This window comes from Cryptomeria japonica, chromosome 11 (genome assembly GCF_030272615.1).
Source record: "Cryptomeria japonica chromosome 11, Sugi_1.0, whole genome shotgun sequence".
NCBI lineage: Eukaryota > Viridiplantae > Streptophyta > Pinopsida > Cupressales > Cupressaceae > Cryptomeria > Cryptomeria japonica.
In genome coordinates this window covers 574744413-574762842 of record NC_081415.1, presented here as the reverse complement: position 1 = coordinate 574762842, position 18430 = coordinate 574744413, and the positions used below count along the sequence as shown (strand labels likewise).

Genomic DNA, 18430 nt, shown 5'->3' with positions numbered 1-18430 from the left:
ATAGAGGTAGGGAGGGAGTGAGGGGGAGGTGTGTAAAGAGAGAGGTAAAGAGGTAGTACTAGATCTTGGGGAAGAGAGGAGAGAGTGAGATAGAGAGAGGTAGAAAGGGGACAAAGGAAGAGTGATAGAGAGAAATCTAAAGTCTAGAGTGTGGGGGAGATAAAGAGAGTGAGCTAGAGAGAGTGAGAGAATGTTGATATGACACATTGATTACCAAATTTTGACTAAGTCCAAAAATTTAGATGATCTTCTAAAACCTAGAATCTATATATTATAACTCCTAGAGATCTGAAACCACTCTCAAACATCCTGCCAATATATATATATATATATATATATATATATATATATATATATATATATATATATATATATATATATATATGAAATATAACAAAGCATAAGAAAGAAAAAATAAATATTGAAATGTGAATTATACTTAAATGTTATATTTCATGTATATATTCTTGTTGGGAGAGAGAGATAAAGGGAAAATGATTTAATCTAATGCAGAATATTTGGCTAGTGCCAAATAGATTTGGCATGACCAAAACTTAGGCTTGACATGCCAAACCTATTTTGCATGTCCCAAAAGGCTTCATTTGGGTAAAAAAAGAATTTGGCATCTTTTTGGTCTCCCATCTTGGTGCACATACCCCAAATTAAGAATACAAAGAAAACCCCTTGATTATATAGACCAAGGTGAGACATACTATTACATAAGATTATGACACATGTCTTAATCTTATGAATTGGAACATAAAGTGATAAGTACCATATGTGTATTGTAAGTAAACTTAAGTAAGTGGCATGCATAAGAACTAGGTGATGAAACAATTAGGTAAAACACTTTGTTGACATCGATAAAGCTCAATATAGATGATTTTATCAATTTTCTTAAATTGTTTCATGTAGGTCCATAAAATTAAAGGTTGACTAATGGCCATATTAGAAATAAGAATAAATTTGTTCTTCTATGACTATGAAATCAATATTATGAATACCGATCTAAACCATACCCGTAGATCTAATATTTTCCATATTCTAAAAGCTTATTTTTATCTCACCCTGATGTTATCTATGCTATAATTGCACAAAATTAATTTCACTTGCATGGGAATTTGCACACTATAAGGGTAAATACCTTCTTTGTGTCATAAATAAAAAGGGTACAAGGTAATTAACTTTAAACAATATTGAGGATAAAATGCAATTAGATTATGGATTTGATTGTGTATAAGCTTTTTGTATCAAATCCAGAAACTAATTGCATTCGATGTCATGGATTGTGGAAATATCTTAGCATTAATATTGATGATAACAAACAATCATGCAATATGCCCTAGAATGTTGATGTAGTATGGATGTTACTACACGATTCTTTTAGGCTCTATGATATTAGCTAGAAGGTGTTCGTTCTATGTATTTTCTACATGTCCTAAAAAAATTAGGGTTTATCCTTAAATGTAGTACCTAGCTTGAAATTCAAGTAGTTCATGCTTTAAGTTAGGTCATAATGATCACTTGGAAGAAAAATAATTGATTCAAATTTGAATTAATTTTTTTTAAAGAGGGGACATTTCCATGAGTATAAAGTAATATTGATTACTTTCATGACTATGGATTTGAACTAGGACATGAAACAAATAAATTGAGAATTAAGTTTGGGTCCTAGGAATGAATGTAGATGTTAACGACACCAAAATCATTTTATTTTCCAACTTACACATAAAACAAATCATTTTACACATTACTTATTGCATTAGGAATAATCAAGTCACAATGAGTCTAAAATGAAGGGAAATGTGCAAGGCATGTAATTTCCAACATATACCAAAATACTTGTATTAAGCCACTAATAGTTGTAATGATGAATTGTGTACCTTGCACTTCTCACATTAGTTTTAGACTAAATAGTGACTTCTTTGCCCCTAATATAATGGGTATCATGAAAAATAATATATAGTTTACATGAACTTTTACAAGTAACATTTACATAGTTTGATCGCATTTAAATTCAATACCAAGGTTTAGACTCAATCCTTTGTTTATCTATCCAGCATCTCGATTTAAATTCACAAATTAAGAAATTGACCTAGCTTGGTTTCATAGTTTGTAAAAATGAACCCACCTTTTTGAAAAATATAATAAAAATTGGAACCTAGATATTTCCCTCCATTTGATTATTATGTGTCAATGTGAAACACTTTTTTTTTAAGTTTTAGGACAAACCCTAATTCATTTAGTACATCTAGCAAGTAACAATAAAGCTCCATTATTTTATTGCATTACTTGAATAAAATTAAAATAAAAACAAAACAAAAATTATCTCTAAATTATTTATTTAAAATTCCGCACTCAACATTTGACCCGAAATGTTAGGGCCGAAACTCTGATTCATAAAGTCGATTGTCATCATGCTAATCATTGATTTAGCTGAGATAAGCATTGCTTAATCTTACCATAGTAAATGCATCCACATAAAAATCAACAAGCGAAGCTTTGCTTAATCTGTCATAGATAATCCTGCTTTTCTGACACAGTACAGTGACCCGCACTGAGGTATTGGAATCATTAACATTAGATTCGCTGAACTATAACAATTTTCCACCCGACCTAGACCGTCCAAGGCATTGGAAACGTGAGATTGGCTGAACTAACAATTTTCCATGTGACCCTCTTCACAAAATTGTTTTAAGAAAACAGAGCTCACCAAATCTACCCTATATATATGTGTCATATGGAGGCTCTGTCACTGTGTCTCAAAATCTAAGAAATTCTTGCAAAAATGGGTTCTGCTAGTGCCACCATTATCAATGAAGAAGAATGGCTTGTGGCTATGCAGCTAGGCACCTTCACCTGCCTCCCTATGGCCATCAAGGCTGCAACAGAGCTTGATGTGCTACAGATCATAGCCAATGCAGGTGATGGAATTCAAGTTTCCCCTACACAGATTGTGTCCCAAATTCCAAATGTAACAAACCCAGATGCAGCAATTACTCTAGATAGGATTCTGAGAGTCCTAGCAAGTCATTCACTCCTCAACTGTTCTGTAACCACAGGCAAGAATGGAAAGCCTGAGAGGCTCTATGGTCTGACTCCTCTCTGCAAATACCTTGTGCAGAACAAGGATGGCTTGTCCTTGGCACCACTGGCCTTGATGAACCAGGACAAGGTGTTCATAGACACTTGGCATTATCTTAAGGATGCTGTTGTTGAAGGGAGCCAGCCATTCACCAAGGCACATGGGGTTAATGCATTTGAGTACCCTGCCAAAGACCAGAGATTCAATACGGTTTTTAATAGGGCAATGGCTGAGCACTCTACAATTGTGATGGGGAGGATTCTGGAGACATATGAGGGTTTTAAGGATTTGGAGGAGCTGGTGGATGTGGGTGGTGGAACAGGGTTTACCCTTAATCTTATAGTTTCCAAGTACCCCCATATAAGAGGAGTGAATTTTGATATGCCTCATGTTGTAGCAGATGCTCCTCAGTTTCCAGGTGAGTGTTATCCAATGGATTATTAGCTGACTAATGGCTTCAGCCCCAAAACCCATTGTTCCAAGGATCTAGGGCAATTAAAACCCATGGTTCCAAAGATCTATGGACATTTGTAGGGCTGTTAATGATGAGAAGGTTATTCTGTTCTTAGGATATATCGATGTATACATTATGCTTTATGAAAGTAATTTACACATTGATGCATCCTACAAATTGGATAGTCATTTCTGTTAATGATTGCCCAGCATGAACTAACTTAGAGTAATGGTGAAACGAGATATGACAGCTGTTATGCTAGGAGGTTTGGTTGGAATGTTTTTTTTGATGAATTTTGTTTGTTTCAGGGGTGACACATGTTGGGGGAGATATGTTCGCTAGCGTACCATCTGGCAAGGCTATTTTTATGAAGGTATGAGACATCTTTTTATTAGATAGTCAATCTACTTGTTTGAATAGCTCATTAAGGATTTTGCCCACTATTGATTTCTTCAGTTATGTTTATTGAACTTGTGTGGAAAAATGTAGTATTAGCTATCCCAGTCATTCTGGTTTATAATTATAAGGCAGAAATCTTCTATGGATCATGTATTTTTTTTGGTTCATCCCTTTTTATATGATCTAGGATTTGGCTCTGATATTTTTTTTTCCAATGTTTGGGATTATCCATCCTCAGGAATTAGAGAATAAGAGAAGAAACATTTGATTTCTGACACACATCTGTTCTCTTGTTCTGATCTCTTGTTTTCTGATTCCTGATAATGAATCATTGAGTTTGATCATGAGTCATTGAATTTGATTGGAAAGATGAAGGAAAAACTCACAGAATGAAATCCAAGACTCAGAAATTATGTCTGTGATTATCCAATTTTTTTTGGAAAACCCAGAGCAGTAGAAGCCAGAAAGTATGTGCCAGATTTGATTGTCATTCTGCAAGAGGCTCTAGCTTGAATTTTTTTTTACTAAATAGCCGTACTTCTTCAATTCAATGATGCCAGAAATATATGATTTAAGCACTCTAGTTGTCTTTTCCTTTGGTGAAAGTAATCTTTGAAGTCTTTGCCACAATTGGATTTGTGATCCATCTTAAGGCAAGATGAGATCATTTTAGCCAACCAGGTCTAATGGGCCTAGAATACATAGTGTTATATTTGTCCCCATTTGCTATTGACCCAATTCCTCCGAGGTACAGTATTAAGTAGCAAAATCAACTCTGCATCAATTGTGAGCTATAATTGTATCAGATATGGAAATTTAAGGTAAGTTTTTGCACCCATGTCCATGACATGATTTCCAATTTTTGTGGGTTTTGAAGTCTTAGTAGCCAAAAAATGGCAGGCAATATTTGACCTTACCAAATATCAACATAGGAAGCACAATGAAAAATTTATCTTGTAATTGTAAGATTTTGTATACCATTAAGTATGAATTAGTACAATAACCATTCTGTTAGTGGAATGAAACAATTGATAATGCAGGCCAATTTTAGTGTTTTCATGACAGCTGAACATTTAAATTAGATCTGCCCACATTGAAATCGATGTTGTTCTGTTGGTTGGCAGTGGATTTTGCACGACTGGAGTGATGATCATTGTATAAAGCTTCTGAAGAATTGTCACAAGGCCTTGCCAGAGAATGGAAAAGTGATTGCAGTGGATTCCATTTTGCCAGTGGCTGCAGAGACCTCTTCATACGCCAAGCAAGCATTTCATGTAGATCTTTGCATGTTGGCATACAACCCAGGTGGAAAAGAGCGCACAGAGGAGGAGTTCAAAGACCTTGCAAAAGCAACAGGATTTGCAGGTGTGAAGCCCATTTGCTGTGTTAATGGAGTCTGGGTTATTGAGTTCCACAAATGATCTCATTATTTCCGTAGTGACTGTGTCACCCACTATGTATGTGGGCCATTAGGTGTGAGTTGTATGGTTGTTTGCTAGTGGCAGTAGGTGAAATGGCCCCACCTGATACCAGCTTTCAAATAATTTAATGGCCTTCTGAAGATAGAGAAGAAATCTTGCTTACTAATAGTAGGTATTAGGGTTAGCTTTCGGAGTACAGAATCGACCTTCCTATTTGCCGGCTTATTATGAAGATTCGATGATCCGACATATTCTATTTTGTAATTAATTCCAAAAATATTATTTACCGAAGGGCTGAGCCAATAGGCATATTGTATTTTGCGATTAATAATAAAAATACTAGCATATTTATATTTTATAAATAAAAGTCCATATGGTAAAATAAAAACTTATTTTTTAAATGATAGTTTGAAAGAATTTCAGAAAATAGAAACTTAGATTTTAGATAACAACTTTAAAAATTCTATAATATATTTTTTTTAAAGCTTAGATTTTGAAGAATGTGTAAAAATTAAAAACTTTGAAATTGTTCATTCTTATTTGTTTCTATTATTTATTATATTATATTATACATCTTATTATAATATATTGATGTTATTATACTATATTTATATCATATTTTTTATATTATATTTTAAAACAATGAATCATTGACTTTAGTTAATATTGAAATTTTATGTTGAATAAATTTATAAACAAATAGACATAATAAAAGTAATAGTATAAATATTATGGCTGATTTTGAGAATAAGTGCAATTTGACAAAGCAAGATATTTGTAGTTGACACTGAATATAATTGAAGATGGATTAGGAGAAGGTTAGTTTTTAAATAAATGTTATTGGATCTCAAAAATTTAAAGACAACATGGCATTACAAACAAGATAATTTGAAAGCAAAAGGAACCTATCTTGATCCCAAAATAAAAATTGGCTTTAAGATACACATTCCACAAGGATTTGTAGACCAAAAGATTAATTTTAGGGTCTTGCATTCATCATATTACATAGTACATATGAACCAAAAAAAATGTGAAATTTTTAAATGCTTTAACATATGAACTATTTAGTACCACCCAATTTCATAGTCTTCGATCTTAAAGAACCATCACTCTAGTTTCGAACCATCTTTAAATGAAAAAATAGTCACATCCTCCACACATAAATATGTGAAATTTTTATGTGTTCTCACATATCAATTGTTTAGTACCACTAGATTTTTTAGCTTTACAACCTTTTAGAAACTGTTCGTGGCTTTTAAATTTGTGGTTTTATACATCAAAAGTAGTTTATAGAGTAAAACAAACCACTGCTGAAAATAACATTACCTTACATGATCAAAACTTATTTCCAGCTCTTGCCATTGTTTATAGAATTAAATAGAATATGTACAAAATAGGTAAGATGGAAAGGCCTTTGAAACCTTAGGCAAATGCAAAGACATGCATGCAAATATTGATTAGAGATATAGATACTAGCAAATGCACAAAAAAAAATAATCAAATATTTACTATGAGAGTACACAAACAATTTCATTTCAATGCTAGTTTATAGTCCAACCATGCACTAAAAAGCCTTCAAAATTGAATGTATTATTGTATAACATTCACCATGTTTATATAGAATTCTCCATGTCGCAAAAATTGGAAATGTATATTGAAATTTGTTTCTCACAATCGTGCATAATAAAATTTTTTGTTTTAAAACCTGAAAAAATATTTCTTATTGAAGTCCTTATCCTCATCTCTGTGTTTATTCTTGGCAATTGATAAGTAGCTAACATTCAACGTCTATTTTAACCAAGCAATACATAGTTGATGTGGAAGCTAGCAGAAAGAAACAACAATTTAGTTTTTCTTACACTAAATAGCTAACATTCAATGTCTATTTTAACCAAGCAATACATAGTTGATGTGGAAGTTGGCGGAAAGAAACAACAATTTAGTTTTTCTTACACCGATAATAATAGTGGTGCCATTGTAGAGTTATGCCTCTTAGTGTATCTATAAATATGGAAGGGGTTGAGTTTAATTAGTGTGGATGATATCATGTTATGTCATTTATTTGTTATAAATTAAATCTTCCTTAAAGTGTATTTGGTCCAATTAATTTGATTGAATCTATAAGAATATATAAGAAAAAGTTTATTTTTCTTGGAATATATATTTTTAAATTTATTAGTACCTTATGTAATTGTAAAGATGGAGAATACATACTTAGCATTTCTTTTTTATCCATTGTCATTCCTTTAAATAAGCATAATTTTAATTGTTTTTAAATCTCCCAATGTGAATCATCTCCAATTTGTCTCCTCCAATTTGAACATGAACCTTGTCACATTTGAATTGCCCTCTTTCATTTGTCCTCGATGTTTCTACCATCCAAGATATTGACACATCTCTCTCTCATGTCTTATGGACACAACTGCACATGTTAACATCTTCCAAATTCAAGCTTTATCTTTCTCGCCCCAACACTTGTCTTTTTTGACCCCAAAACCTTAATTCACCTCCAATAATATAATAACCTTAAAAGGTGTTAATAAAATGAGGATGAACTAAAAATGAACCCCCCCCCTCTCTCTCTTTCTATTAACAAGGATGAACTAAAAATGAACCTCCCCCCCCCCCCTCCTCTCTCTCTCTCTCTCTCTCTCTCTCTCTCTCTCTCTCTCTCTCTCTCTCTCTCTCTCTCTCTCTCTCTCTCTCTCTCTCTCTCGTGCACACACACATGTATTTGGGATATCCCACAAGAGAATACATCACAATTCATCATTTTTCAACAACCTACACACGTATAGGTACTTTTAGATGCTTACAATATATTTGTATATCTTATTCTTGAATCAACTTAAGGATTTGATTATGGTAGATCCCTAGATGTGGATTAGGCACCAAATTTGTCCTTTTTAAACATGTAGATATAGGAGTAGATACAAAAATTTTTGATAATTTTTACAAGAAAACATAAAAGATGATGCTTGTTTATGTTATCTTTCTTATTTGTAATAAGATATAAGCAAGAACTTTGTTGCTCCTTTTTACATTTTATTTAATGATTAAATATCTTTCTATCTTATATTGAATGCTTGTTATGTATGATGATACAAAGTTATAAATTTGAATTTGCTAAATGATATGTCAAATAGTCTTCAATTTATTGTAGACTATTTGAAAATGCTAGGTTTAAAAATATTTCTTTTAGTCAATTAAAAATCTTGTAAAGGGGAAAGAGGGGTGGGGGGTAGATTTCCATTTTTTCATAAATTTCACTCACATAGGTGAAATTTGACAAATGTGTAGTCATTGAAAACACTTTTTTGTGATATTTCAAATGAGAAGTTGGACAAACAAGCTAGATTTCATCTTAGAGTATCTTTTTCAATTTTAGTGCAAATTTAATTAAAAATAGGCAATTTAGTGAGAAATTGATTCTCAAATAAGTTTTAAATGGTAGCTTGAAATCGAGCATTATTTTTTACAAAAGTGCATGTTTTGACATCCTCTATGCAATGGACCTCAATGCATTATGAAGAGAACTAAGCTATAAAGTGCCAAAAATCAAGGGGTCACCAAATATTGAATCAAGTCTTGAGTTGTGCCTATGAGCACTTATGTGAGTCATGCCATGAACACTTCCATATCTTATTGTTGGATTTTGCTGCTGCTAGGATATGTTGTTGTCATTGATGTCAACATATTCTTATGCTTTGGTGCTCTGGTGATTACAAAGAGTTGATATGTGGTTGACAGAGTCTGATATTTGATTCATTGTGCTCCGGTATGATCTGATCTTGTGTTATGGATTTGGGTGAGTTTTTTGGATGTTCATGTGTATCTTTGTTGGCACTATCAAAAATTTGAGGATGCCATGTTGAAATTTATAGTTAGGAATGTTGTGGTAGCTGTATATGCACAATATTAAAGAATCATCAAGGGATATGGATGTGGTTGCAATTTTGTGATTGAATACACCTATATATTTTAAAGGAAAACAAAATTTGGGAGCCATGAAACCAGGCATTGATATTAGCCAAAGTATAAGGGAGTCTTGTTAGATATTGTAAATGTTGTGCTTGGAGAGTATGTATGTAAAAGGTATGAGCATGGGTGTTGCACATGAGCCGTGTATGTGCCTCAATGAAATTGTAATCACTGTTTTCCAAGTTCATAGAAATGAAAAGAACACATTATTGAAAAGGGTTTAGAATCTTCAAGACAGTACAATGGAAGCCACATTTTCAAAGTCCATGGTCTTTTCAGTCGCAAATGTTTGTAAATTGTGGATGCTCACATTGGGGGGTTGAACAAAGTGCATTTGGGGATAATTTTGTTATAGGCCTGTGCATGGGCATTTATCCCACATTGACCTTGTAGCGCACCTTCGTGTGGTTTAAAAGCCACAACGCTCACTTAGTAAGTGAGTGAAAGGCATGTGCCTGTTGCTCCTTGCAACGTGCATGCGCCTAAGGTGCAGCTTGACATGGACAAGTTGTAGGAGAGCACATGGCAATGAGGTGGCGGCTAAGGTCCAAGGTGTTGAGCGGCGTGGAGGCAGTTGGCCTAGAGCCTGAGGGTGACACATGGCAGCATCTCACAATCCCGCGATCACGAGATGCAAGGAGATAACGACCGAAAAATCGCATGGAGCTGCAACGTGTCTAGGTCGGTAGGAGAAGGTTTCCAAGGTTGGCGGTCGCGTGGTGATGAGGTGGACAATTGGTGGACGTAAGGACAAATAGGGAGATGACACATGGTACCGATAGTTTGGAGGTGTTCAAAGAGTTATCCCGCCATTCACTAGACCAAAAAGGGAAAAAACATAAATAAAACTAAAGTATTGATGTGCCCAACAAAAATACCAAACCACAACCCAACAACCTTAAAAAATTACTCATATATAAAAATTGATGCAGAGTGGTTGTTTTTATGAGTTGTAAAAGGGGTAAAACTTGAAAATTAAACAAGAAAAGTGCAGTAAAGAAAATATTCTTGAATGAAAGTGTTTTCTTAGGAAAGACATATTGGGGAAATATTTTATGTTAAAGCAGCAGTGTGAAGTGCAGATCAAGAGAGATACATGAAATGTTTTTTAATTGTAGACAGATGAGAGAAGGAGGACAGATGGCAAGTGTAAATCAGATCTGGGAGAGGACATGTGTTAGAAAGTTCTTCAATATGGAGTTTCTATTCTTCTATATCTTCTTTCATTTCCTTTTTTTTGAGAGGTTCTGAATTTTGTAAGGAGTTGTCTGAAAATAGAGTTAGTAAAGAATCTGAAGGTCATAGATAAAACTAGTTGACTATAAATTTGTGATTCCATGAATGAATGTTAACCAATTTATATGTTTAGAGTTTAATGTTGCAGGATTGTCTCCAAAATTATGTACTCATTTTGATTTGAATACAAAGCATCAAGGATGTTCTTAATCCATCATTTCAGATTTCATGAAATGTGTTTTTTCTTTGTTACTTTCTTCCAAGGGGACAATTAAATTGTCTCAAATAGCTTCCAGTGTTTTGAGTAGATAATTGGGATCTATAAGAAGAATTTTGTAATATCAAGAGCAGATCTATTAATGTAAGGCATCAATAAAGAAAAGATCTACTGGTTATGTTATATTCACTAATGGAGTTATGTTTGCTTTCTCTTATTTGACTCTATGCCCTAGAATAAGCATTGATCTATGCAGGGCTCTTTTTATTTTCATAGTACATTAAACACCCATATATTACTCTATTTGCTTTGTTATTTGGAAGTGGGTTTGTGTATTTGTTACCATCTCATGCTCCAAAGCTAGTTGAGGATCACTGAGAATTAACCATTCTTTAACATTCTCCCTCTTTGTTGAGCCTTTTTATGAGATTATCTGTTGTTTTTTAATGCTAGATTTTTATTGTCATTTGCATGTATGGTGCAGATGTTGTAAGTGCATTAAGGGAACATCCTCCATGGTGTTGGCAATATTGCATTATAATAAACAATGAAAGATTGTTGGCATTTCAATAAGGATATTGAGAAGGTTGTTGATGATTATGGATATAACTGATTAAGGATGTTTATTGTCTTGATATTATTATTTTGTCATTGATGTCAAGAAATTGATTTTCTAATTCAGTTTGATGTTGCCATATCTTGAGAAGTATGATTTGAAGATTATAACGATGTCAGTAAAAGGCATAGGAAAGAATATGATGAATAAGGTATTCAATGGGCAACTAGTACTGAGTTAGACAATGATGAGATCATGATGTTTTAGATTGTTTTAACATCATACATATGTTGTAAATTGTAAAGGTTAATACTATACTATGTTATGAAGCAAAGAACCTAGTCAATAAACCCTAAGGAACCTAGTCAGTAAACCCTAAGGTTATCTCTATCGGTTAATGAAGGTGGAATGTCTATCGAATGAAGTTTAGTATTTACCGAGTTGTAACCAAGCTATAACAGAATGCATTAAATGTTTGCATGCGTTATTTAATGAAGGAAGCTGATGAGCTGGAACTGATTAAATGATTGGTATGCCGTGCATGAAGTTTGTTAATGAATCTATGGAAAAGGAAAGTCGGCATGAAGATCTACAGCGTAGACTGAACCACAATACCCTGGCACAAGTTCCAAGAAATATATGCAAGTTCCTAGGTGGGGTAAAACATTTTCAGATCGAAAGATGCATTGAACCTGGACAAGATCAAAGATTTGATGGCTATTATTGATCATGGGAAATGTGATCAAGGAGATTAAGCGGTTACCTAATTGTTTATAAATAGGAAACTGTTGATAAACAATGTATGCGGGCAAGTGTATGCACAGGGATGCTACATAGTGATTACCAAGCACAAAAGCTTGAAGACCTGTTTGAATAACAGAGTATAGAAGCCCAACAGATAGACAAGATTAGTTCTATGTCTAGATTGTATTGAACAAATAAGAATCTGCTTTAGCATTTTAGATGTGAAGTTGCAGATAGATTTTATTACTGTTATTTTGTGAAAGTGACAGAAAATCTCTTAACCGAGTGGACTTAACAGTCTTATTTGCAAAACCCTTTAGCAAGGTGACATTCTGATTGAGTGTTTGAAATCCTTTAACAAGGTCACTTCTAACAAGGTGAAGATCCTAACAGATCTGAGGGAAATCCCTTAACCGGGTCACATCTAGCAATGTGTTTGTAATCTTTAATAGGATCTGCTTTTAACCGAGCATACTCTAGAAGAGTATATTTCTTAGTGGGTCCGAAATCCCATAGTGGTTTTTCCCTATTTGGGTTTCCACGTTAAATTTGGTGTTATGAGGTTTATGATGTTTCTATGCTTTTGAGTTTGCATGTTTAATAGTTTTGGTTATATTACTGAAATATATGTTACCGAGGTTGAATTTGATGTTTTTATGGAAGATTAAGTTTGTATGATTCACCCCCCCCCTCTCATCTTGTTGGCTATTAGATCTGTACTTACATTAAGTATCATAACTATCACATGGTTTTGCAAAGCCTAAAGTGCAGAAGGGTTTGATATATCCTTGTTAGTTGGTCAGAGCCTAGGAAATTACTGATAAATTGAGTTGGTTTCTCCATAGGCAATGAAATGATCAGCTTGGTTACTATTCATTAGTATAAACCCTATTTTAGGAACCAAAAAAATGGTGACCCTGTTTAGGATTGCACAGAGTAATGAGATTGTAATGTTCCAGCTCGTTGTCAAGTGAGTCAATTCTCATGAATGTTGCTTGAGAATCTGTTGTCATTCATCTTTCAATGTAAGTTTTGTCAAGATTTGTCCATATTACATGCTTATTTCAAAATACGTCACAAATTGTGAGTGGCGACTTTGAGATCTCTACACTAGTGTGCATTATTTGAAGAAGAACTAAGAAGAACCAAAGAATTTGTAGTAGAGATGAAGCAAATTTGAGCTCTTGTGATGAAGTACCCTGACAAGTTGAGGAAAGAATCCATATGATGTCATATTGTTGGATAAGGGGGTGGTGTAGTGTTGGTTTTGAACAAATTTGACCTATGGAAAAGTTCTAGTTGTTCAATTTTTTTTCTCCTCTATGAAGAGATGGTGACTCTACCAAAGAACCTAGTGAAGATGTGAAGATAACTTCAAATCTACCAATATTTGAAATCAGAAAGTTGATTTGCAGCCACTACAATACTTCCAGGTATTTTGATTTTCATGAGTCAAATGTATTTCCATGAGTGTCATTTGTAGAAAATGTTTCCCTATTAAGTGAGTTAAGCACTAAGAAAGGGAATGGTAGTAGTTAATCCACATACTTTTGAGATATAATTTTCAGATTGTGTATTAAGTTGAATGAAGTATGTTTGAGTTATGCATTGTAATATCTTAAGATTGTGATAAAAGCAAGAAATAGGCAAATGAATGATCAATTGTAGAGTTGATGCTTGAAATTTATAAGAAGATGTATTATTTGCCTTCACACTCCTATGAGATATCAAATGTCAATAGACAAAGTATGCATCCCTTGTCAAGTCACAACATTATTTTTCTCTATGGAAAGATATAAACCATTAAGTTCTAATGGTATTCAAGGTTTCCGAAACCTTTTTTCTGCTAATGTTAGGGAACATTTACCAAATTTCAATGGGAAAAGTTCATAATTAGCTTGTCAACATCTGTAGGAGTTTTATGATTTGATGGGAGATCTTGAGATAGGATAAGAAGATGTTTTCATGAAGCTTTTTGTTCAATCTCTGAAAGAAGATGCCAAAGATTGGTTTTCATATTTGCCAGCATGTTCTATCTCTTCATGGGATGAACTTAGTGCATCTTTCATGGAACAATTTGGTGAAAGAATTAATCCAAGTTCAGTTATAAAAAGATTCATAGGAATTCAAAAGGAAGAAGATGAGTTGGTCCCTACTTTCAATCTTAGATTTGCAATGACATTAAGTTAAATTCATAGCAATTATAGACCAAATGATGTAGTGTGTTTAGATGTTTACTTAGATGCATTTGATGATGAAATGAGCTATTTTTTGAGAGACAAGGATCCTAAAACCTTGCATCAGGCTTATAGCATAACAATGGATATTGAGAACAACTTGAAATATGGAATCCCTAGGGGTTATCTATCTACAAGAGTTTGTTGTCCTAAGATACCAGATGTTGAAGAAAGGAGTGAGTCAAGAAGTGAAGATCAATGTCAAAGAGTTTACATCCTACTGATCACACTAACCATGTTATGACATGATTCAAACAAAAATGTGAGCAAAGAGAACTTGTCCCAGACAGTGGTTATTCCTCATGTTAGTGAAGAGAAGGTTAGTGAGAAATTATGTGACACAATTGATACAAAGATGGAGATAATTTCAATTGCTACACCATATGATATAACTATTAGTTGTTCCAACAAGGATGCCGCACAAAAGGTCCATCTTGTTAGGATTGATGATAGTCCCAAAGATACTGAGAGGGGGGGGGGGTGAATCAGTATCTAACTGGTTAACAAAATAATTAACCTTATTAAGTATTTTGCATTCCAAAATAGTGTACCGGTAAACAAGAATTAATGTAGTAAATATGAGCAGTAAAGACAACATAGAAAGCACACCATAACACAAGATGTTTAACGAGGAAACTCAGTGTGGGAAAAACCTCGATGGGATTTGTGACCCACAATATTCACTCACTGGCCAATGAATGGATATTACTTACAAGAGGGGCCTGCACATGTAGGAAGGCCAACTGCCTAGACCTCACTACTCAATCACAAAAAGGAAGTTTCACTGACTTACAAAATGGATTATGAAAATCCAATATAATGTACTGCTATAATTCAGCATCTGCTATGCCAGGTTCGGTACTGGTTTAAGCTCATACAATAGCCATAAACCTTAAACAAAATCTGCCTCAATATTCGCTTATCACTTCTAGCATCATATGTCCATCCATCACTATTCTCCTATCTTACAAAATGATTTACAAGACCTCATACATATATGAGTCTTTTACAATATGCCATGTCGGTTTACAAAAGATATTACAATTAAATACAATAAACAAAACTTTATTCCTATCAGCTAGGATGCCGGTGACCATTGTTGTCACTGTTGGTGAAGTGCCTACCGGTGCCAGTGCTTGAAGATATCCACAAGGTTGCCAGTAAGTTTCCATCAATGACAACACCTTCAATCACCTTCAATTCTCATTGGAGTGTGCAATGCCAACACATCTGTAGTCTTATGGTTCAGATGAATCTAGTAGTTTGTATGAAGAAGAATTGGAAAGTTATACATCTGATGTAGACAATGCTAGTGTGCAAGATTTTGATGGCGTAGATTCATTCTCTCAGGAATCATTTATGTGTGATAATGAGAACTTGAATGATGAGTTACCGCCATTTTTGGTTGATAATACTTTTGAGCTAGAGAGCTCGATGGTGTGTTCCAATGAAGAAATTATGTTTTGGCCTGTAACTATGCCACATGAAATTATCTAGATTAATGTGTATGGAGAGTTTGTTGATGTCTGTGTGCCTGAAAACAATATTACAAGTAGTTGTGTACCGGTTGTTCCATTACAAATAACTCTTCATGTAGTGGATCAGATTGAGTCTCAAATTTTGAATCAATAGTTATAGCTTTGGCTAATTCCATAATGCATACACAAGCATTAATTGATGAAAAGACAAAGAGGACTGTAAATAACAAAGAGGTTGTAATAAGAAAAGATATGGATCAACCATACAATAAATGTATTTCAAGTAAAGAGTTCAGGAATGTTGATGATGTTGAAAGAATGCTTCTATTTGAAAGTGAACAAGAATGCAACAGTCCTTGCTACTCTAGCATTTTTGAAGATTTCTCTAGATCTGATTTAGAGGTATTTTAACTAATAAGCATGAAAGTGATCTATATACTGATGATACAATTGCTAATGTTGAATATGAAAATGTGGAGTTCCTTCACAATGCCCAAAATTATGAAGCAAATGAAAGGAATTTTTGCTTTGCTACTCCAAGTAATCTGATTGAGATTGAGATGGAATCAATGACAATGCCCATGAAAAAGATTGATGATTTAGAATGGTCTTCAGATACTGATGTTTCAGATATGGACATTTATGAATCAGCTTCTACTATGGTGAGTGACTTGGGATGTTGATGCTTAGTTGCTGGTGATAATAATATGGAAGTAAAGACAAATTACATTGTGAAATATGAATTTGATGTGTTTATGTGCAATGTAGGTCCTGATGACATAGATATTTTATGCTTGGAACACATTAAAACTTCTAATGAAAATGATGAGCTCAAAGGTTCACCTATGAGTTTTTGCAACTATGATATGCTGCCTATGCAATCTGGGGTAGATTATGAGAACTTTTCCTTTGATGCTTATGATAGTTTTTTACTAAGTTTGCAAAAAGGTTCGAATGATGAGTGCATGATAAAGATGAAAACAAATGAAAAAAATCAAAATTCATGATACCAACTGCATAATAGAATATGAAGTTTTCCACTTCTCTCTCTAGTTTGATGGGGTTATCACGAGACATAATATGGAGCTAAATTTTGGAGAATGTTGTTTTCAACATTTTCCTATTTCAGAAAATGAATGTGGCAATTGTTTGTCATATGAATTCAAGTTGTTTGAAATGATGTCTCATGAAAAAAATTAGATTGATAAAGAATGGTTTGAGATACATGGTCTTGATCGCATGATGGAGGGTGTCAGTTTTGGTGAGTATGATTATATGTACGCTAGTGATACTTTCAAAATAGTCATAATGCAATGTGATGAAATCGTATATTTGATAAGGGTAAATAGTGGTATTTCCTTTTTGGTGGCCTGGGGCCGCCAATTAAAAGGTTTGGTCTAATTTTCACGTACTAAAGGAGGAGCCCAATGGATATGGTATGTGGTCTACTTCCCCAGAGATCAGGAATCTTGCTATGCCTGAGGCATACATCCCCAATCAGAGCCACTATTGGCACTCTCAAATTTTCTTCAAAAATTTGAGGTTGCCATGTTGAAATTTACAATTAGGAATGTTGTGGCAGCTGTATATGCACAATATAAAAGCATCAACAAGGGATATGGATGTGGTTACAATTTTGTGATTGAATACACCTACAAATTTTAAAGGAAAACAAAAATTGGGAACCATGAAACAAGGCATCGGTATTAGCCAAATTGTAAGGGAGTCTTGTCAGATATTGTAAATGTTGTGCTTGGAGAGCATGTATGCAAAAGGTATGAGCACGGGCGTTGCACATGAGTCGTGTATGTGCCTCAATGAAATCATAATTTCATTATTTGCCAAGTTCGTAGAAATGAAAAGCACACATTATTGAAAAGGGTTTAGAATCTTCAAGACAGTACAATGGAAGCCACATTTTCAAAGTCCATGGTCTTCTTTAGTTGCAAATGTTTGTAAATTGTGGATGCTTGCATTGGGAGGCTGAATGGATTGTGTCATGCCCAAACTTTGGGGCACGAACGGGATAATTTTTTTTTAAAATCACAAATTAAAACATTAATTTTGCTAACATGAAAAGCACTAGCAAGTTTGTCTTAACTATGTGTGATTTAATTCTGACCACTAACTCCAGTAAGTAAAAATAATATTTAAGTGCGGAATACTAAAATGATTTTTTATTATCTCATCAATATTTAATCAATAAATTAATTTAGTCAACTAATTGTCACCGATAAAATTAATCTCCAATAGCCAATAATTAATTTTAGAAACTAATTAATTTAGTCCTAGCATATAGTTTATAAATGACTAACAATAAAATAAAATGTGTTTTAACTAAATCGGCTAAAGGGTCAAATAAATTCATTATAAATATTTTCCTATAAAGTGTACATATTTCCCAATAACCAAAATGATCTTACCCAATTTAATATAAGGATTTTTTTTTAAAGATTAAACTTCAAAAACAATTTTAAAATTTAAACATAACCCCATATGTTTATTAGAAACATATATAATTTATAACCACTTAATAAAATACTTAACCTACAATTATCCATTTATATTTTTAAACTATATATATATATATATATATATATATATATATATATATATATATAT

At 33.5% G+C, this 18430-nt stretch overlaps 1 protein-coding gene across 1 annotated transcript; it reads left to right on the top strand.

Annotated features, from left to right (window-relative positions):
- Positions 1 to 2544: 2544 nt before the first annotated feature.
- On the top strand, positions 2545 to 5726 carry LOC131064776 (caffeic acid 3-O-methyltransferase-like). Its single transcript, XM_057999042.2, has 3 exons — positions 2545 to 3503; positions 3848 to 3912; positions 5063 to 5726. The coding sequence occupies exons 1-3, from the start codon at positions 2789 to 2791 to the stop codon at positions 5357 to 5359; spliced, it is 1077 nt and encodes a 358-aa protein (XP_057855025.1). The 5' UTR covers positions 2545 to 2788; the 3' UTR covers positions 5360 to 5726.
- The last annotated feature ends 12704 nt before the right edge of the window (positions 5727 to 18430 follow it).